General features: G+C 35.6%; 1 protein-coding gene across 1 annotated transcript in view; it reads right to left on the minus strand.

Moving 5' to 3' along the window:
* Nucleotides 1-226: 226 nt before the first annotated feature.
* The window catches only part of LRRK2 (leucine rich repeat kinase 2), a 115,742-nt gene continuing 92,354 nt past the window's right edge, over nt 227-23,614 (minus strand). Inside the window, exons 41-51 of the mRNA XM_087814726.1 lie at nt 19,796-19,956; nt 15,196-15,366; nt 13,944-14,044; nt 10,245-10,439; nt 8,934-9,127; nt 7,647-7,719; nt 6,704-6,888; nt 4,905-5,057; nt 3,190-3,398; nt 1,128-1,199; nt 227-524 (exon numbers count right to left, since the gene is read on the minus strand). Coding sequence (XP_087670852.1) covers nt 403-524; nt 1,128-1,199; nt 3,190-3,398; nt 4,905-5,057; nt 6,704-6,888; nt 7,647-7,719; nt 8,934-9,127; nt 10,245-10,439; nt 13,944-14,044; nt 15,196-15,366; nt 19,796-19,956 — 1,636 coding nt within the window. The 3' untranslated portion in view covers nt 227-402. The remainder of the gene's footprint in view (nt 525-1,127; nt 1,200-3,189; nt 3,399-4,904; nt 5,058-6,703; nt 6,889-7,646; nt 7,720-8,933; nt 9,128-10,244; nt 10,440-13,943; nt 14,045-15,195; nt 15,367-19,795; nt 19,957-23,614) is intronic.

Here is a 23,614-nt window from a genome sequence, read left to right on the forward strand (position 1 = left end):
GTGAGTTGACCAGACAGATCTTTCTCCTTTACTTTAGGAGACAGGTCTCTTGGGGAGATGGGTGTCCATCTCATTTCAGTCTACACTTTAAATTTTAGTGTGAGTACTGCAATTATGTACTTTTTATAGATTTCCTTTCATTACTTAATCCACAAAATTAATTAGGATATATAGGAAATATAACGTTATATTTTAAATAGGTCTTTAAAATATACTTTCAATGGTAACTATTTTTTACAATATTTATCTTTAAAATAAAACATATAAACATTCCTTCATATACACATGAGCAATTTCAAAGAGTGGGAATACCCTTTTCATATGTAAACATTTTTTAAAGAAGTATTTACAAGAGAAGAGAAAAATGTTCCCTTCCAAAGACAAAGATCTGTAATATCTCTCTTATTCAACAGATATTCTTCTCATTTTTTCAGCTAATTCTTTTCTCACTTCAATATGTTTCTCTAAATTTTGCACTTCATGTGGAAGATTGATGTCCCAAATAGACAAGTAAGATTGTAATTCTAGAAAAATGAAGAAATGAAATCATGTTTCAAAGATTTGCCATAAAGTATTTTTATTTTATTTTAATCGCATTAATTTATATTTAGTTACCTTGGACAAATGTGTATATATAAATACACCTACATATCATGTACTAAATTATTGCCATTTATAAAAATTACATTTTGAAAATGTTTTTTAAAAATTGTTAAGCCAACTAGAATTTTTAAAAAGAGTATGGACCTTGAATAACCTAATATCTCATTTTCTGAATGAAATACAGCTTTTTTCAAACACTGTTCAAAATCAGGCATCATAAGGATAGGTAAGATGCAAGGAAAAATACCCACATTTAGCTTAAATTTGGGCTTGTTCTAATTTCATAATGGTTGATATCTCTACTTTGTCATAAAAATAAACACTTAACACCCTTAAATCACTAACACTTAATTTTGAAGATTTATGTCTAAATTATTTGCACTATAAAGAAGCTACCAATTAAAAATGCTTAAAATGTTATAGCATATGTATTATTTGCTATAAACATAATAAAACACGTAACATGTTATAATCATCTATATCATTGCACTATGTCTGGAATACAGTACCCTATTGGACATTACCTTTTTGGTGTTGCATGCCTTCAGTACTCTTCTGGGTGTACCCCAAAACAAACATGGCATTTTTAAGGCTTCCTTCATTTAACAAAAAAAAAAAGGAATTTTCTGTTAAAACAATATAATAAGTTGGACTAAAAAATGTACAGTTCACAGTTTAAGACACAAAAACCTTAGAATTAATTTACATTTTTTTGGAGACACCTAATTATACTGAATAAAAAGCTTTCCAAGAAGACCAGAAATTTTTTAAAGTTAGAAAATTTGTGATCTATTTCTTGCTATAATTCTTATTATGTGAATCTGAGAAAGTAGATTAACCTTTCTGCAAAATGGGTTTAATGTTTATATATTACCCTTCCAGCAAATTTATAATATTATATGAGATTATGTATGTGAACATATTTTGAATATTATAAGGCACTAGTCAAACGGGAAGCATTCAGATGGAGAATGGCATGGATGGATAAATGGATACTCTGTCACAAAGCCATACTTTCTCCTCAAGTCATTCACTAACTTACTCAACATATATTTATCAAAAGTCCTCTATGTTCTAGGCCTAGGCTAGGCCCTGGGAATAAAGGGTCAACAAACACATGCAAATTCAACCCACACAGAGTTTATGTTCTAATGAGATTAATTACTAATTAGTAACTAAGTTAACTAAGGGGAAACTACAAAACCTTGAGGCAGTATGAAGCATGGTATTTAATAGGGGCTACACGTGATTCTAGGTCAGAAAGAGCTGGGAGCAATGTCGCAAATGATGGAGGCTAGAGAGGTGGGAGAAGCCAGATCATGCTCCATCTTGTAAATTATGCTTAAATTTATCTTTATTTTAAAAATTGATTAAACACATTGAAATCCCACTGTAATGCCAGTAATGAACAACCTCATGGGTCCCAAAGTAAATACAAATTAAATTAGAGGACCTAATAACCTTGTCAGAATAAGACTAGAGAGACAACTCACTGCAGACCACCAACTCTGCTTGGACATGTATCCTGACAGCTACCAATCATGAGGAGCATCTCGTTCTAACTCCATTGGGGCAGCTCTGATATTCATGCATGGGGAATGGGGGAGGAGAAACACTGTCCCTCCTTAATATATTCCTGTAAAAGAATTTACAATTTTCTTCACCTTGTCATACATTGTATTACTTATTTGCTAAAGCTACATAAATTCTAGTTTTGCAGAAGTTAACCCCATGATGTTATTTTTGTGATCAACTTCATACATATACTAATACTATTATTTTATATCAAATAATTAGTCGCCCAGCCAGGCGTGGCTCAGCGGTTGAGCTTTGACCTAGGATCCAGGTGATCGGGGTTCGATTCCCGATCAGGGCACATGCCCAGGTTGCAGGCTGCAGCTGATCAATGACTCTCTCATCATTGATGTTTCTATCTTTCTCTCTCTCCCTCTCCTTTCCTCTCTCTGAAATCAATAAAGATATATTCAAATAATTAGTCAAAAGTAACAATGAAATAGGATTATCTATGTAGAAAATATATTTCATGTACCATAATGATTTCATCGGATTTAAATAGATAAAAAAGTAGGAGCAAGAAAAGATAAAAGCTTGAGTAAAACATCATGATTTGTCACTATTTGTAGATTGTGTAGTTCAGCATATCCTGTTAAAAGAATATCAATTTGTTTCTAGAATGAGAAGCCAAATAGAATTCTTTAACAAGAGTGGGGAGCTTAAACTATAATCAAAATAAACATTTGCTTTAATTTCTTTGGTCAAAAAATAAAAAATACTCAGTATTTTACATTTCTCACTTTGCCTTAGGTATAAAGGAAGAAGAGGAAGTGAACCCCAGACTTGTGTGGGCTTGCAATCATGTGCTTCTCTTACGGGATGGGGAGCATCTGCTAACTCCATTTTTTCAATGACCCTAATTCAAACTTTATCCCAGTCCTAATGCTTCATTACGGGAACTTCTAAGACATTTCAAATGACACTGGAAAGTGAAGGGAAAACTTAAATTAAAATTAACATTTTATAGTTTTAGAGAACATGAAAAAAGAAATCTAAAGGAAAGACACTTGCCTAACTGCGCTGTTATCATGACTCTAACAGAGTCACAGAAGTCATGAATTATACGTATAAGTCGACGAGTTGACAGATCAAGGAGCAGCACGCAGCCCCCTCCGGTTCCGATCCAGAGAGCAGTGTTCTTCTGCAGGCACAGAGTTTTCACTCTCCCCAAATAAGACATATTGAGTTTGGACTCCTTGTTTGCTTTCACCATTTCCTCCCTAAATCCATATAAAAAGTATGCATTAATAATCTTTCAATGGTTAAGTGATAAAACAGATGCGTCTATATATATATGTATATGCACACACGTATATAACATTTTAAATTATAAATACATGACAGTAGGTATTATATAGCATTAAAATTATACAAAACTAATTTTGCTTTACACCAAATTCCAAAGGGTCACATTTCTCTACTTGAAGCATAAATTATCAAACACAACACAACAGCCACTTAATTTCAAGAAATTCTGAACTAAATAGGATAAATACAACATATATAAATAAAAATCCAGTTAAAAAGAATACGTTTTCCCAATAAGAAGGAAAAAAAGTTAGTTTCAAAAGTTTTCCATGAAGCATAAAAGCTTCAAAGGAAAATAAAATTATAATCATTTTAGATTACATAGTGTGTAATCTAAATGTTCTCCAGAGTATAAAAACCGTATACAGTAAAAACAAAACAAAACAAAAACAGAAAGTGTCTAGCAAGTCAGGTCCTGTTCCTCAGCAGCAGCACCAAGGGATGTGCGTGATGTCAAGTCTGAGGTTTATCTCAGACACGCTCACTGTTACCAGACTGGGAACTGGGCTCTTAGGCTGGGGTTTGGTCTTCTCTCCTTAGTTAGTTCATTGGTCAGTCCAGTGGGTTTCCCCCCATATTTTTATATTGTTTTGTGACCTTTTATCTTTAGAACACGGTATTTTTGGACCCATGGTCTAATCACAAGCAGTAATAGTAATACTATAACTCTACTAGATGTACAGCCAGCAATGAATCCAGTACGGTCATTTTGAATAATACACTATTTTTTCATTAGAGAATATTCTTTATAATATCTTGAGGAAACCATAAATACTATATTCCTTTTTTTTTATTATTTTTCCAAAATGAAATTTGCTGGATACCAAGAGGTGGTGTTGAAAAGCATGAACAATTTTGTTCCTGAGGTGTTTTCTTTTAACTTTCTATGTGGAGGTAGGAAGGAAGAAAAGTAAGTAATACTTGCCCAGCCTGTGAAATCTGAAGTATAAAGACAGCTCTTACCAGCATAAAATAAGAAGCAATGATAACAGGACCTCCAGTCCACCAATAATATATTGTACACTTAAAATTTTGGCCCTGCCGGACATGCTCAGTAGTTGAGCGTCGACCTAGGATCCAGGTGATCGGGGTTCGATTCCCGGTCAGGGCACATGCCCGGGTTGCGGGCTCAATCAATGGCTCTCTCATCATTGATGTTTCTGTCTCTCTCTCTCCTTCTCCCTTCCTCTCTCTGAAACCAATAAAATAATAAAATAAAATAAAATAAAATAAATAAAATAAAATAAAATAAAATAAAATAAAATAAAATAAAATAAAATAAAATAAAATAAAATAAAATAAAATAAAATAAAATAAAATAAAATAAAATAAAATAAAATTTTGTTAAGAGGGTAGGCCTTGTGTTAGGCACCTCCCACAACAAAATAAAATTTAGGAAAATAACCCAATGAATTTACTTTAAAAAGTGCACACAGTCTATCAGTTCACAAAGTTTTTCAGTCTTCTTATCCCACACTTCCACAAACGGGCTATTTTTCTTCGCAACGTAGAGAGCCGCGTCTACCGCCACCGCGATGATGTTCGAATCACTGAAGGCTGCGTAAGAAAGCCTGGGGGTGGGGAAAGAATGTCACTATATTCATATTCCTTCGATTTTAACATGTAATGCAACCCTGCGTTAGTTTCTAATGCATGTCAAAGATTAGTATCAGTTTGAAAAAGAAACAGGCTAGAGTACTGGCAATTATTTCATGTTCTCCTCTAATCTGAACAGAATATATAACTTACTTTGGAACTTCACTTACTTTTGGTCACTTTATATTTTTTGCTTGATAATAATATAAATGAAAGATCATAACTAATGTTTATTTCTGGTTTTAATTTTAATTTCAGTCTTTATCTTGTTCTTTAGAGAATTTTACACTGCCCAAATGTGCAAAACTACCTAGTTTCTAAAAGAAATATGGTCATAATATCTGTAACTTTATGATGTTGCAAGAAAATCCTTATTGTCAAGAGTGCTTGGGGAATTAAGTGGTAGCCATCTATACCTAGAGCGATAAAACATAAGATGTTAAATTAAATTTTAGTGGCAACCTCTTCAAATATTAAAGCAAAAGGTATCCTTGCATCTACGCAAGCCAGTCAAGTTACAAGGGAAGACAAAATCCACATCTTCCTGCTTTGAAAAAGGGAAAATGACATGCATTTTAAACATAAGTTTTTCAACCTAAGGCATTTGGCATTTTACATATTTTGCAAACAGTTTGGCTACCACAGGCCGCATCTGTACTGGCAAACTTCTAGTTAGTCTCTGAGGCTTAACTTAAATGTCACTCCTCTGAAATTCTTCCCTGACCTATCAAAATAGACTAATCCTTCCCCTTCCCCCACTAGTGCAGCTATAATATTATAGATCTTATTAAAAATAAAATTGTATTTATTAGTGTCTCCCTGACACTACACTGTAAATGTAATTGCTTAAGGACAAGGACCATGTCTTTTCTATAAGCTCCTTATATTCATTTTCTTTAGTCTTCTAAACATGCCTTTGAGATAATGTATATTACAGTCCTCAGGTAAGAGGGGAAAAGAGATTTGAGATTTCTTGCCTAAGTTCACAAAACTAATACAAGGCAAAGCCTATATCTGAATTATGACTGATGCTCTTTTCCACCACCCTACACTGCTTCTCACTGAGAAATGTAATAAATAAGAACCAACTGCAATGATTCGCATAAATCACAACTTTAAAAATTGAAATGACATTTATATTTTATTTTATTCTTGCTTGAAACTGGAATAACTAACTTTTCTATACAAGGGACATCTGTATAACTATCAAATCTAGGGAGGACTTTATTCCTGAGTGCCTATATTTCCTACAGTCAATACGTAATGGGCAATATCCAGAACACATGTAAAATCCATAGATAAAAATATTGCCTTTGAAATTCCATATTTGATACAGAGACAACAAAATAGTTAAATATTTAGATTGATAAATAATCCTATGATTACCATAGGTGTTCGTATTTTATCCCAACTATGATTAGACTGGGTGATCTTTTACTGTCCCTCTGCTTTCTGTAATTTTCTTAGCTTTCTATAATGAATGTTTAATTTTATAATAGAATAATAGATTATGTATTTTAAAAGATTTTCATTTGGGATTATCAACAGCATTATTGACATGATTATAAAAAATAACCACAAATAAAGTGATAAATTAATTGCATACACAGATATAACTTACAGTGAATTTGTCCTGGTCTCAATGAGTTTCTGAATGGTGAAATCATCAGAAAACGAGAAAAGTTTTGTGCCACATCCTCCCCACATAATGTTTTTTTCCACTGAATTCACAGATTCACTCAAACACATGACTGGAGTGCTGATATTTCCTATATTGAGTATCTTCAAAGGAGCAGCTCCTTTACACTTTGCCCAAAAGAGAAAACACAGTCAGTTTATTATCTGCAGAATGAAACACTGTAAAATTTAAGCTTTCTAAAAAATACTTTCCCATCTTATATGGTTACAGGTATTAAAATAAAATTCAGGATAACAGGATTCAATTCAAGCAGTATTCAAAATATTATCTTATAACCAATCTCTTCACTTCTCCATGCAAAAACTGTACAGGAAATAACCTACGTATTTTACTCTACTTCTCTGTTTCTCATTAGATGATAAGATTTTTGACAACAAGGAGTATGAATAGGTAGAATGTTGAATGAGTAGTTGGCAAGACAGATGAATGGATGGAGAAATAAATAAATGCTTTTATGATAAATGAGAATCTAGAGAAAAAAAGTTAAATGATATCTTCAAAGCTAGAGAAAAACTTGGTGGCAAATATGATTTAAAACTAGTGTCCTTTGTAGGGTTTTTTTGCAATATGTTTAAAATTATCAACTCTGCTTACATAAAAATAGAATTATTTATATTCCTAACATTATACATCAAATCTCATTTATCATTTTATTCTTAGTTCATTCATATAAACCATACATTCAATCAGCAAGTATTTATAGGGGACCTACAGTGTACAAGATTTTATGAAGCAATAAAAAGACAAAAAGCAGAATTTATGATCCTTGCTCTCAGGGAGTTTATAACCACTTAGAAGGGGCTGGAGTTGAGCACACATAAAACAAAGAACATAAATTTTTATGTAGAATGCATTCAACATTTACCTTAACACTTTTATCTTCAAAAATCGCTAAGTTTCCATCAGCAGTTCCCACCAAAAGAAAATTTTTTTGCTTGCTAAAAAGAGAAATGTCAAAATTGTTACCAAAAGGAAGACTTATCTTGACCAAGGTGGCCTTAATGTTTCCCCTAGCTTGACTAAATTTTAGACAGGTTTCTTCCTGAGCATAGGCCCCTGATTCCTTTTCTTATATCATTTACTTGAAATAACTTAAACAACTGTAAATTCTTCCTCAGCCCATTTGAGATGTAAATCTTCTAGCCTCTTGCCAATTTTATAGACCAAGTCTTTCTCAAAAATCTGAGAGCCCTCCCTTAGAAATGTAATCAAGAAAGAGTTGTCCATCTCCCAGTCTCTGTGGCAGGATGGGAGCCTAACTTCAATAAGCACCAATTTGCAAACACAGGTAGCCCAATCACATTGACAGCTTCCCTTCATTCCAGTACTTAAAAATTCTCCTGCCTTTTATTTCACAGAGTTGAGCCCAGTCTCTCTTCTCTATTGCAATAGTCTTAAATAAAATCTTCTTTGCCTATTGAACTCCATCTGATGGAATTTTTCTTCGATAATATCCAAACAATCTCAACTTCAAAATTTCAAGTGTGGTTTACATTTCAGCTGCCAAAAACTTGGGCTTCACATTTTCCTAATATTTATTTTCCAGTATTGCCTTAACCCACAGGAGTTTGGGGGGAGCAATAATCTTAATGGCTCCTGAAAATCATCTCACCACAAATGTTGCAACAACCAACCTGTTACTCACACCTGAAATTATGCCATTTAGAAAATTTCCTTTGAGATAAGATCCCTACAACTGATAATGATTATTTTCACCTATTAACAACACATGAATTTATTTATTGGACTTTTCCCCCAATTTGGTAGTTAGGTAACTGATATGTTTTAGACTGGCACATAATAAACTACTGATATATACACATTCAAAGAAAGAATGAGTGAGAGGTCATCTTTGAAGAGGTCCTGCAAAGGTAAGTTGATGTGAGGAGTGGTAAAGAAATAGAGCCACAGCAGAGATAAAACCAGGAGAAAGGCTGGTGGGCCACAAGAAATGACTGACCTATTTTATAAATGCCTCAGTTTGATCTCTATACCAAAAAAAAAAAACAACTTTGTGGTTTCCCACAATTCCCTTTAACAACAGAAAAATGTTAAAAATGAGCAATCTTTGCTGATGCTATAATACTCTGCACACAATTAAGTCATCTAAAAGGTATGTATGTTTACCCAATGGTCAAATTCACTAGTGTACCTTTGCTTGAAAATGGAATTGCAATGCAAGCAAGTAATGGAATCGGTCATCTTTTCAAGGGTATGTCTCTTCTTCCCATCTTCGGCATTAATGACAAGGAGCACGCCAGACTGTGTCCCAGACACAATCCAGCTTTCCTTTTCAACAGGCAGGTGCACCAAGGCGAGGCACAGTATTCTACTGTCAGTGACTTCCTGTTGACAAAAGAAAACACACTCTAAAGAAACTGATTCTAGCTTAAGTGAGTAGAACTTATATAAAACAAAAATATTCAGTTATTCACATACTTAACTCTTTTAATTTCTTGCTTTTGATTTTCAAACAACAATACCAATTTTATGTCATTTTCAACAATAAATGAGTTAACTGGCAAACAAGTCTTGTCTACCTAGAATGCATCTGAAACTAAAACTAAAAATCGAAAGTTCTTTCTCATCATTTCACACTCCAACAAAGCAATATGAGAAGATTTTTCAGCCTTGAAAATAATGTTTAGACATAACATGGTATATCAAGGCAACGGTCAAAATATTAGGTTATTTTTGACATCTAGAAATGTATCTTATATTTGCCAATACAGTTTATTGATCCGTGTTGCAGAAGTTGTACCCAGAGCTCCTCTATCAGGGCAGTGCACCCGCCCCCAGCTGCTCTGAGTGTCGGCTACCAGCAGCTCAGAGCTGCACTCTTCACAGCAGATCTGCCCTCAGCTAACGAGAGCTGGTTTGCCCAGAACTGGCTGGGAGGGTACAGCACCCCTGTCCTTGGGAGGGCTGCAGCCAACGGCTGGTTGATGCGTGGGAATGAACACTGGCCCCTTGCCCCATGGAGGGATGTTGATAAATCTGTGCTGCTAGTCACACTCCGGAGTTTCTTATGGATAAAGGCTGAGGCTAGACTTCCTCGAACTACATTTTTGCTGAGCTTTTCTCCTGCTCTTTCTAGCTTCCTGTACTTCTTAAAAGTTTTTCCCTCCTTAAATCACTCGTACAAGATTTTCTGTCTCGGTCTCTGTTTCTGGAGACCCTGACCTAAAACACACATATATTGCTATATTTAAACAAGACACACACTATTTAATTTCCTATAAACACTCTTGTTCTAACAGAAAGCCAATTTAATAATACTCCTAAATTAGCTTACTTAATTTCTTCCTAAGAAACTTTTTAAATAGTATATGCTTTAAAATTATCTAACCACATGAGGTATACCTGCAATTAATAAATTAATTGAAAAGTAAAATTAAAAAATAATAATATGCCAAAATAAGTTTTCTATAGTGTCTCCAATTGAAAGAGTATTTGTATTTACCTCAGAAGTGAGTCTTTCAGTAGCTAAGTCAAGAAATGAGAGCTGGCCTCTGTCTGTGTGCCCACAGCCCAGCCAGATGCTTGCAGTCTTGCTGCTATGATTGGCAGGAACCATGCACTCCACAGTAAAGTTCCTAGGTATGGATATATGTCTCATCAGACAGATTAACTCAGCTGAATTCAAAATGTCAAAGACCTGAGGAGGTTTAAAAATAATAAAACGGCAGACATCAAATTAACACAATTCCTTTCAAAAGATCATATTCTTGTGTATAATATAGAACTAAATGTTATAGCTCTATCAAGAAAATCCTAACCTGTTAGCTAAACTTGACCTACCCAGAGCAATAAGACTAACAGTCCAAAACTACAGATTAAATTACATTAAAATATATGTGGAATCTAATGAACAAAATAAAATGACAAACAAAATACATCCAGAGACATGGAAGCATGGAAGAGACTGATGAATCTCAGAGGGAAAGGGAGAGGGGTGGGTGAGAAGAGATTAACCAAAGAACAAATATGCATGTATGCATAACCCATGGACACAGAAAACAGTGTTGTAAATGCTGGGGGGGGGGGGGGGGGCTTGGTATACGAGGGGGGAAGGAGGAAAATGGGTATTGTAATACTCAACAATAAAAATTAATTTAAAAAATAATACTACATATTTTTAAACTGTGCATAATCTATACTCTTTTTCTATATATGGTATGTTTTGTAACTTGAAAAAATCTGAAATGTGCCAAAGACAGAAATTTAGCAGGGTCACTTGATGCTATACCACAGTCACATCATGTTGAAGATAAACACTTGGGCCTACAATGCAAGAGACCTGCTACTGGATGAAGGGAAAATAAATTTTGATCTTTGGTAACAAAATTCACAAATCACCTCTAGATTCTGTTTTTATGTTTTTCCTTCAAGCACTAAAGAGCTAGAGAGACAGCGTAGAGCCTCTGTAAGAAAACAGAGCCAGGAGTCAGGAAACTGAAATTAGAGCCCGTGACATAGCCACTAGCCTGCCCCTCATGAGACCCCAAAAAAGCTCCTTATTATCTCAGTACCTCATCCAACAAAGGTGATGAGTTTACCCATCTTGCTTAATATACACTATATTTTAAAGATTAATTAAATATGTCAAAGTTTTTAAATAATGCCTAAAAGAAATTCAAGGTATGTGTGTGATTAAGACCAGTGGTAACCAAAATTAAAGAACAAGTAGGGTTAGTAGCCAAAATGATTATATAATGTTTGATAAAGTTGGTACAGATGTATTCAGCTATTTTTGAGTAGAAAAATTAAGCTGAACAAAAATTTTGCAATAATTATTATATAAAATCAAGAGTCCACAACATAAAGACAGCTCTTATTTTGATCTATATAACTCTGTTTCAGTTAAAAACATAGTAAGTGTTCTGTTTCCAATAATATGTTAGAAGAGGTTATTTGGAAAACCTTCCAGCTAAAAACAACTTAAAATGTTTAAAAAATTATTTTTTAACCTCTTGAAAACATTAAAAATCTGTCAACACCGTAAGAAATTACCAGGCCAAAATCATAGAAAGACAGAAAACAGAGAGATCAGATGAACACTAAAGACAAATCTATCCTGAAGGCATTTGTCTACTAAAGGCAAAATTGGTGTGGTTTTGGATAACTTATGGGGCCAGTAGGAAAGAAGCTTAAATATAGGGCCTACCCAATATAGAGTCTAATAAAGGTCTTGGTTCCCATAGAGCTGGGACCTCAAAGGGCTGCATGTGCAGAGTAAATGAAAACCAGAAATAAAACCACCCCACGCTCCCACTTTCACTGGTACAAGGGAAGTTGCCTTGGGACTTTACAGAGAGAGAGGAATTGGGCAAAAGAACTCTAAGAAATTGTTAGTCACAAGCATGCTGTCAAGAAAATTTATAAACTTGATTCCCATCACCTGGGTGGGTTAAAAAAGAAAATTTCAAGCCTGGAATTTAGTTTAAAGCAATTCGCAGCAAGGAAAACCAGAAAAAGATGTCCATGACCTCTATGCAGAATTATAAAACGTTACTGAAAGCCACTTAAGACCTATATAGAGAGATAACCCACATTCAAGAAGAGAAATATTTAATATCATAAGGATATAATCCCCCCCCCAAACTGTCTACAGACTCAATGCAAGTCCAATCCCAAGCACAAGAGAGTTTTTTATAAAAGCTACAAAGTTATTTTAAAATGTACATGGAAAAGTTAAATGCAAGAAAAGCTAAAGCCTTCCTCAAGGCAATAACTAAGTGGGGGAAAGGAGACTATTATAAAGCTATAGGAATTAAAACAGGATAGTATTGGAGAAAGAATAGATAAGCTGACCAATGGAAGAGAATGTGTATATCAATACGCACATGTATCTTTGACAAATCAGAGAGTGAGCATGGGAAAAAATTCAATGGGGAAAAAAGAAAGAAAATATTTACTAGAGGAAGCTGCAAAAACTGGTTATCCATAAGGAAAAAGGAAAATTGAATCTAGTAAAATATGTCAGTTCCAGATGGATTAAGAACTTATACATCAAAAGCAAAATTTTTAAGCTTTTTGCAAAATCAATAAATATTTTTGCGACTCTAGAAGAGATAAGTACTTCTTAAAATAGAACCCCAAAAGTAATAACCATAAAAATAATTGTTAAATTTATGTATATTAAAATTAATAAATTCTGCTCATCAAAATGCACCCTACAGGAAATAAAAAGGCAAACCAAATTGGGAAAAGAAGTTTGCAACATATATAATGAACAAAGAATTAGCATATACTTATAAAGAATGTTTTTTTCTTATTTCATTTGTATGCAAATATTCCAGAAAAATGGGCAAAAGAACAGGCATTTCCTAGAAGAGGAAACATATATGACCAATTAACATATAAAGAGATGCTTAATACTTATCAGTAATTAGAAAAGTGTAAATCAATATACAAGACTGCACTTATTTAGAAAAAAATAAGATGTCAGGTAGTACCAAAATTTAAGGAAAAGACATAGAGAAATAGCTGCCCTAATATAGGTGATGAAAGCTGTTAAATTTCTTCAGAAAACAAGTTGGATATTCACATATCCTATGATTCTGCAATTCAACTCCTACGTATATGCCAGAAAGCAGTTTTCATACAACCTGCACTGTTCATAATAGTAAAAAACTGGGAACAAGACCAATACCCATGGACATGACCACGAGCAAACACACTGTTGTGCACTCAAACAGTGGAATGGAATAGCAGTGAAAATAGTGAACAGCTACGTGCAGCAACCTGAATGAAGCTTGCACAACGGTGTTAGGGGAATAACTGAAAAACCTCAGGACACTGCACAGTTATGATTCCATTTTAAATCTACAAATACAGGAAACTAAACCAAAAGGCAAAATCATAAAGAAAAGCAAGGATTATCACAAAAGCCAGGAAAGTGGCTACATCTGCAGGGAAAGGAGAGTGATGCGCTCAGGGAGGGGCATATGGGGGCTACTGGGGTGGGGGTGATGGTCTTTTACTGTGTGTCTCGGGTGCTGGAGGATATAGGAGTTTGCTTTATAACTGTTCTGAAATGTGTAGATGTTTATTAATATGTTTGAGCATATATATGTGAAGATTTTACAAATGTGTTCACTTATGTGTATGTATTTGATGTTCTGTACAAAATATTGATAACTTTTGACTATAATAATACCTGGGCAGAAGTAGGTCTTTCTTGAGGATTTTCTTTTAAGCACCTTTTAATTAACTTCTCAACCATCGGCCATGGGGCACAACCATATTCTTTAACTGGATCTAAAACATTCAAGAACATGCTAGAACGTTAGACAAAGCATAACATTTATTTCTACTCAATGTACATAAAAGACCCAGATATTGCAAAACACTGATCTCCATAATCCTGTATTATTTATCAATCTACTTATCGCAAAAGTTAATTTTGTTAGCATTATCTCTGCTTGAGACATTAAGAAAGATTTATTAATTTCTTATGGTAAAAAGACACTAATACCAGTTGAATAAAATAATGTATTTTCATTCCATACCTGCATTTCACACAGACTTTGAAAATACTTTTGTTTATATAGTAATTAGATTCCTATGGAAGTACTTTTTATTTGAATATTAATCCTCCCTGCAGTCAGTTTGTACATGTTTGTTTTTTGTAAGAGATATGCCACTCTTCTGGTTGAGGGAGAACAGAAACCTGGACACTAGGGGGCATGACCCAGATTATGTGTAAAGTTTATCCAAATGAGAATAAATTTCTTTTGCTGGAAATCTTTAAAGTCCCCCAAAAGAAGACAGTTAAAGCTATAGCCCTGTACCTGGCACACAGTGTACACTCAAAAATATTTCTTAAATGACAGGGAAAGCAGAAAATATAGGAAACAACTAAATATATTTAAAAGAGTACTTTGTCCTGGAAACTGAAGTAATACTCAAAGAATGAATGAAAAAGTTCTAGAACTTCTTAAAAGTATGAGACAACCATCCAAAATGAAGTTTGAACTCATTAAATACTCATTCACTAATTCTTATAAATATTTACTACTAAAAATTATTATTATAATTCAAACTTCCATTCCTGCATATAAATTATTTCACTCCAAGAAAACGAAAACATTCCAGGCAAATGGGCACATAGTAACTTTTTATGGGAACAGAAGTCACTAAACCTGAAGTTCTAACAGAAATACCCTGTTCTGAGCATTCTCCTAACATGTCAAATACAGCAATATCAATTTTGGGTTTTAAAAAAGCCTAAACCTGCTACCATGCTCATGTGATTGTTATTTGTGTCACAGGATTTAAGACTATTCATGCACTAGACAAAAAAAGCATCACCTGTGAAATGAATTAAGTACACAACTACAATTAAATAACTTAAAAATGAAGCTGTAGATTTTTTTTTTTTAAATCCATTGTAGATAAATAAAACTTACCTGGTAACTTTCCTTGTATAGCCAATTCATCAAACTCATTTGGAAATTTCAAACCCTCTGCTATTCTACTTCCAGTTGTCAAAATGTCATACAGTAGTAAACCAAATGAATAAACATCAGCCTGTTGGTTATAAATTACATTTCCTCTGGCAACTTCGGGCGCACGAAACCCTGGAAGTAAACAGGCACGTTAGCCAGCGGCCCGAGCCGGCGCTCGGGCGCCAGTGAAGAGGCTGGGGGGAGCTCCAGCCGGCCACGGCCCTGCAGGGACGCCTGGGCAAGCAGCTAACAGTCCAGTCCGAGGGCCTTTCACACCGAGGCTGATCTTGAGGAATAAGAAGGGTAAACGTCCAATAATGAATCACTAAGGAATGTTTCAAAGTTAAAGAAATGAGATTGACAGGGAAAGACCCGATAATATTTTTCTCATTCCTAATAACAGCTATTCCCAGGGCAGTGTTTCAAACAGAGGAAGGGTCAGGAGGGAGACTTCCAGACTTCACTCCAAGTCAGATTAACTTGGCTAAAGCTCCAATGCCCTCATTATTTTGAGAACATGTAACTCTGTTCCTTCTACCCAATAAACAAATAAAAATGAAACTATGTCTAACACAAATGAAATCCCTCTTTCTCAGGTGTTAGTTAATGCCTGAAATTCTTTTAAAGGGAAATAAAACCTTTCGTTCCACCATAGGGATGCACTGCTTTTAAATTCTTCAGAAGAAAGTAATTTCAACATTATTCATAATAACGAAAATGTCAACAATCTAAAGAATTCCAACTATCAAAGTGGTTAAATGTATACCATACAGCGACTTAAAAATCATTTTAAGGTTATATACTATAATGTGCATGAAAAGAAAATATAGGATATAATTCTGAACAAAATTTATCAAATATGCAACAAAACTCAACTGAATTAATTTTCTTAGCTGTGATGGTACTGTGATTATGTAAACAAATACCGTGATTCTAAGGAAATACATGCCAGTGTGTTTAGGGATGACACAGGATGATGTCTGCAACTTAATTCCAAAGACTCATATTCACATACACAGGGAGCGAGAGAGAACAGTGTGGCAAAAGTTAATCAATGAATTCACATGAAAGGTCTATGGGTGTATATTGTACTACTCTTCCAACTTTTCCGTAGGCTTAAACATTTTCAAAATAAACATTGATGAGAATGTGCACAGCGAAATACATCCAAATGTAATAATGACTATTTCCTTGTGCTGAAATTAAGGTTAGTTTTAACTTTCTTTTAATACTTCCGAATTTTCTACAATGATCATATATGATTGTTATAATATACAGCCAGGAAAACAACAGAGTATCCATTCACGGCTTTCAATGAGTAAATGATTAAATTTGGAAACAGTTCCAGTTGACAGAGAGCTTACCAGCCAAAAGATGCAGCTCAGCGGTCCTTCGCCAGGCTGGAGGTCAGGGGGAGTGAAAGGACGGAGGTATCGAGGCGGAGCATGACCCCCCTACTGTACTCATCGTTAGCATTCTCTAGTTAACGTGCCACATTTATTCACTCTCTTTTTCTTTCTACATATACACACAAACACACACTCACTGTTACCATTTTCCCACATTTGTCTATCTTCTCTGTCCCACTTTTTCTTCCTGTGTGTATGCATACACACAGATACATATAATATATAACAGTAAACATATGTATCTTTATTATATGCCATATAACATTATATACAACATATATAATATTTGGCATATTATATTGTTTTAGATACAATATTTCAGCCCTAACAATAACATGTATTTCCCTAGAATAAGAACATTTTTCTTACATAGTCATAACATCATTCTCAAACCCTAAGCTAAAGAATTGTGTAAGTAATTAAGATAGTTCTAAAATAGATCCCTAATAGGTGTATTTTTACCATTGAGGACTTCCCTGGAACAGCAATTGTAAGTTCTTATAAAATGTTTCCCTTATATAAATATTTTAACTGTACTTGTCACCATACTAGTAATGGGGAGAATAAACTTCCAAGTTATTCATTGCATTCACCACTGAATTTAATTGGGATGAAAATAAACACTTTTAATATTACCTGCCACTGGGAAAGACTAGAAATAGGAACACCACCTGCATCTTTACAAAGGGGCAATATTGCCACAAGATCTGCGAAGCAGGGCTGTGGCTGATCTGTGACGCTCGTGTGCCACAGGACCATGCTGTATGGATACCCGTTTAGCACTGATGACCCCGGTAGGCGAGAGATGACAAGCGCTAACTGAATTCCTAAATGTACGCTGTTGTCATTTATTTAAACGTGTTACTCTGCTTCTAGCAGAGACGGCATAACATTGGACTAGATTTGTCATCCTGCATAGAAGAGTGAAGTAACCAGACAAAATATATGAAACATTGGACACCAGGAGCACATGACAGTGATCCTGAGAGAGAGCAAACAAACAAGGTGAGTCCTGAGGGCCCCGCAGAGAGTTCCAGCCCAGAGTGCAGGGAAGGGGAATGCAAACAGAGCCACCTCCTGCTCGCCACCCCTGAGTTGAGAAGACAAAGCAAAGTCCAAGAAAGCAAAGGTAGCTAGGACTGTGCCAGGCACCGTGATAAACACGATATGGATTTCTCATTTAATTTTCACAACAATGCCCTAAGATAAATGCTATTATTAGGTCCTATTGCCTCACCCAGGAGAAAAGCTGGGAATGTCTCCAGTCTAATATATTACAGACAGCCAGTACCCCAGCAGCTTCAGAATCCACTACAGTGCCTCGGATGTGCACCACCAAGAAAGATTAATGTAAAGAAATGGCAATGCTTTTTAAAATTTGAAAATAAGTCTAAACTCTGTTCATATTTACTTACTCTCAGGAACTTCTAACGTGGGCCAGATTGAGAGCCCCTCTCCACAACTACTAAAACAGAACTGGAAAGGCTACCGCCCCAGTGAACGCGTTTTGTAAAGCTCTGCATGTTATCTAACGAACAGCCGAAACTGAAAAACCCTCACTAAACAGCCCTCTGTCTTCCATCTACCACTTAGCCCCACACCAGATTTCCCGCAGTTATCTGAATAAGGCAACCTTACTACCCTTTGCCCGAATGTCTCCTTCTACTCTTTTTTCCCTTTTTTCCAGCCTCCAGCTTATCTGTAAGATATAATCCCAGAGTCCCCTTCCCTATGAAGGAAGCCCCGACGGCGCCCAGCTCAGGGGATCACTCGCTCCTTGGGGCTGTCGCTAGACCTTGAAGTAGATCCCCTACTGACACTGACACAGCGTTGTATGACGACTCACTTCCAGCTTGATTTCTCCTGGCGGGATGTGTGCTTCTAGAGGGTAACATAATTCACACACATTAATTCTGAAATTCACTAGAGTAATTGTTAACATACTCGGGGCAACTGCAATATGACAGACCTTGTTCTATGCTATTTCTATGATTACCTCATTTCACCCCAACCACCCCATGAGATAGGCATTATTTTCCTCATCACAATGTACAGCAATGAAAACTGAGCCCCAGAAAGTGAGTCTTAATGAACACCAAACAGCTATTAAGCAGCAGCACCAGTTATGGCATTTGGTAAACTTTCAATAAATTATTACCAAATGCATGAATAAATAAACAATAAATGATCATTTTCCCTTGGAGAATTATCATAACAATTACGTTAAAATAATGGGGGCAGTATGACTCACATCTAAAACATGTCTAAAAACTATTTTTAGAAATAATTTTTCAGATAAGCCTGATTTAACAAATGCAATGAGTGTATAAAGAAAACATGCATAGATCAAAATATGAGAAATTTATGAACGGTGTCTTACCATATTTCACATAGTGCACAGATGCATATATTTTCCTTTTTCACTTTCAGAGAAGTATGAGTAGAACCTGTTTCATAATCTCTATCAGATAATAGTGTATAAGCAAAGACTTCACATTTTTATTTACCCAAAGACTGTTGTATTTCTATGGATGAGTTGAAACCATCAGTCAGCAACCATCTCAGTCAATAGCACAACTGTCACGGGATCCAGAATTGTCACCCCCAACAGGATATAATATATCCATTTGTCTGAGTTAGAGTTAAAGGTCTCCAAGTTATTTCAAGTTGAAAGAATCCATCCCATGTTTACCTTTCAACATGTGGACAGACGCCTCCCTGCGGTCCCTGCCAATACCTGAGCTGCTTCCGAGTTACGAAAACGGGTGTGTGAACCTGAACCCAGCTTGCCCCATCTTTAGGTAGGGGTCAGCAGTCCCCAGGTGGAGCTTCTGCTGTTCCTTTTTACCATCTCCAGAGTACGTAAACGTTCTAAAAGTCCAACTTTTAATATATAACTTGACGCAAAATAGTCTCTCTTTTTTGTGTGTTTTTTCCCCCTTGAAAATCACATCAGTTGATTTTTTTTTTTTGCCCTACAGAATACAGTGATCAAAATTATAATGTACCGGTCACCACTGTTCCGACAATAAGTACAGTCTCTGTACACAGTGACACAGGCTCCGGGGTTCTCTTCGCTCTCCTGACCTCGCAACTGAAGACACCGGTTCCCACCTGGGAGAGGGAACTGTGAAGCGAACCCCCCCACCTACCGGGTGTGCCCTCTGATGTCTTGATCCCCATTCTGCAGCAGTACTGGGCAATCCCGTAGTCAGCGATCTTGGCGATGATGGCAGCATTGGGGTACAGGGTGAAGAGCAGGACGTTGTGGGGCTTCAAATCACGGTAGATAATCATGGCTGAATGGAGGTATCTGCCAGAAGGGGCACAGGTAATCTTATTAAAATGTGATTACATGATTATAAGCTTTGTCATGATTTCCTGAAATATGTATGTCCATTACGCAAAACATTAAAAATTCTGTGCCAAATTTGACCCTCAAAGTTAAGAGAAGGAAGTCCAATCCTATAAAGCAAGCTTATCTTCAACACACACACACAATAAAATCAAAACAGATCAATCCTGATAAGCGAATAATTTATACTTAAGGCACAACCACTTTAAACAAATTTACCAGTTTTTGGAGACTTTTCTTTCACATACCTTAATAATTACTTAAAAGGAATTCTAAATTTCCTCAATGATCATATGAGTATTACAATTAGTTTAAAATGTAAATATGTTTAGTAAAAGTTGATAGGATATTGTTGTGACTCCCATTTACTTAATAGTTTTCATTTTCTTAAAACCATATAGAAATTTATCTAAGATTTTTACACTCTCTCAACTCCATTTCTCTTTTGATATTTATTTTTTCTGACTAAAATGCTTCCTAATTTTTGGAAAATATCTTCTGCTTTTCAATAACAACAATTCAAAATAAAACGCTTTCCTAACTATCAGTTGTATTCTTTTGAAGACCTAACTTACTTTAAACCCAATTCTATTACAAATTAAGGTTGACAAATAACATTTTGGATGAGAGTTGGAGTAAGTAAAACATTTTCTTGGGAAAGGTTATGTTAAAGCCATTCAACCACAGGCAACTAGAGCTGGATACTGATGATAAAGGTTCAAAACTAGTTAATATAAAAACAAAATAAAGGGTTTGTTTGGGGTTTTTTGTTGTTGTTTTCATTTTATTTCATTTCCCCCCCCCCATCACTGCAGCTCCTGTGGAAAGCAGTCTGGAGTTACCTAAAAATATTAAAAATGGAACTGCCTTCTGATCCAGTGATCCCACTTCTGGGAATTTATCCGAAGAAACCCCAAACACTAATTCAAAAGAATACATGTACCCCTATGTTCATTGCAGCATTATTTGTAAAAAACAAAATGAAGTTTTCAACTCAACCAGGTCTTGTCTATTCTGGAAACGTGGCCAGAGGGCTACTACTGTGCTCCAGCTATGAAAGTAACTACTATTGCCTTTCCTTCCACATCCACAAAGCTCAGACTTGCCCCAACTGTCTTCCCTGTCCTACAATGTCAAATCTGCTATAGCTCTCCATGTAATCTTACAAATTTATCAAGACCTACATTGCAGGAACAATTTTTCACAGTTCTGAATTGAGGTAAAGATAAATCTTTTGTTTGTTTGTGGTTTCTAGTTTGGGATCCCATTATATCAGTAAATATTTACTCCATTATCTCGTATCAATCACTGCCAGAGGGACTAGGAGGAGCAGGGTGGAAGCAACGCCCTGAAATTTCCATTGCATGGTGGCCTAGAGTGCATGCATCGTTGAATTGCATCAACTAATGCAGCTGAAGAGTCTTTCTCTTCCAGGATGTAGTTAGGGCGGTTGACATTAGGCCTATTCTTTTCGGTATACATATTTTTGGCTGAAAAATAAGATAAATGTACTAATGAATTTGACCTTAACAATAAGTAATGGACATGAAAGAAAAATTTACTAAGGGCTTACGGAAAGGCCATTACTCACTTCTGCCCTGCTGAAGAGAAAGCTGGGAGATTAAGAAGAAATTTAAAGCCAAGTAATGCACCTTGAATCGCATCCAAACCCTTCAGAATGTACACCTCTTACAGAACAGTCACAGAACACAGACTTTCAGAACTCTCGCAGAGGTTAAAAAAACAGCTCAACTTAATTTGGAATAATGTCAGTGGGAAGAAAAGATTATCTGGGTTACTTAAAACGTTCAATTATAGAATTTAATCTTTGGAAGTACAGTTTTAAGAACTTTTAATAGAATAGCAAAATAACGTTTGAAATAGTGACAAGTGCAGGTCTTGCCTTACTGAAAACATTTCAGCCACAATTTATGCAATATGTGACAATGAGCATTATTAGATACTTTATATTAAAAACTAGTCTAAACACAGTCATTCATTCATCATGATCACCATCAGTGTATCCTGAGGGATTACAATCTAAAAGGAGAAATAGGGGCTCTAACAACGCTGCAGAAATACAGTGAGTGCAATGCTAGGGAAGCCAGAGAGAGAAAAGCACAGAGGTAAAGATAGCAAAGCAGGCTCTCCCACTATACTGTAAATATTTATGTTGATAAGAATAATATAATTTCTACTTTCCCCTCTTCAGCCCCTAACACCAAGTCTTACATGGAGTGGACACAAGAAACGTGTACAGAGGCCGACTGTTCACGGTGCCGTTGAGCTTCATTGCACAGATAGTATGTGAGCGAATTCTAAAGAAAAGGAGTTCTCTTGGCAGACTAATTTGTGGAAAGAGAGGAATGACAAATGCAAAGATAGACATGGATGTCAATGAAATGTCAAGACCTCCAGCATGGTTAGAATGTAGAGTGAGGGCAGCGGAGTGGCAGGAGGCTAGAGAGGCAGGCACACGGCACACATAAAGAGTTCTGATGCTACACCGAAGAATTCGGAGGCACTCTGTAGATAACCTGAAGCCACCAGGAAATCTCAAGCATAATTATATTTTTATTTTAGCAGAAATATTCTGATAATTTCCTGGAAGTACTAGACCAAGGCAACAGTAATAGAACAAAAATAAATGAAATGATTTAAAAAATCATGATGTCAAACAGTACAAAATCTGGTGGACAAATGGATACTTACTTTTTGGGAAGGGGGTTGGTCTGGAAGTGACCACAAGGATCTTTGTTGGCAAGCAGGAGATACAAGAGAGAGAAAAGACTGACAGGGAGCAGAAGTAATAGAGAAAGTAAATCAATGTTGAATGTATTGAAATATAGAAATTTATGGGAAATATAAGTGACTATATCTTCATTGGTAGTTGAGAATTATGACAAAGCTCCAAGAAGCAGACTGAAGTAAAGGTGTAAACTAACATCTAACTAAGTTAGATGTAAACTAACTAAGGCAAGCCTGTGGAACAGAGAACCTGTAAGGTGAAGCAGCAGAAGTGCTTGCATGTCACTGTAACAGCTCCATCACTGAAGGGATGCCAAAGGAGTGTGGTTTCACTGCCTCTTTCTACCTCTGTATATATAGCTCTATGCTAAAATATATCTGGAAAGACAAACCTTAATGCTGAGTTTTACTTAGTGCCGGTGGAAGATTGATAGCTACTGATATCTGCTACCCTCTTGGTCACAAGATCCAGAGAGGTGTCTTGACATTATGCTCAGAACAAATCAAGCAAATCACAGGAAAATGTGCTGAGATTTCATTTACTTCATCAGAAACTAGTGGATTTACTTTTTAAAGTAAGGTCTCAGAGAACCAGAAAAAGTTATTTTAGAGATGACATCTTTTAAACAGTGGTGAATAAAAAAATAACGATTCTCCATTTTATAAATAAGCAGTCTGGGGATTATATGGAAGAATTAGGGGGGGAACTAGGATGTGGAGTTAGTTCAATTAAGCAAAGTGACCCAGGCAGCTCTAAAACACGAGGCCTAGTTGCACTTTATCTAGATTAACATAAGGGTCCCCCTGGTGTTCAAAAGCAGGTATATCAACCCAAACCCAAATCTGCATTCCTGTTTCATTTAATAAT

The sequence above is a fragment of the Miniopterus natalensis genome, chromosome 2 (genome assembly GCF_054644295.1).
Source record: "Miniopterus natalensis isolate mMinNat1 chromosome 2, mMinNat1.hap1, whole genome shotgun sequence".
Classification (NCBI taxonomy): domain Eukaryota; kingdom Metazoa; phylum Chordata; class Mammalia; order Chiroptera; family Miniopteridae; genus Miniopterus; species Miniopterus natalensis.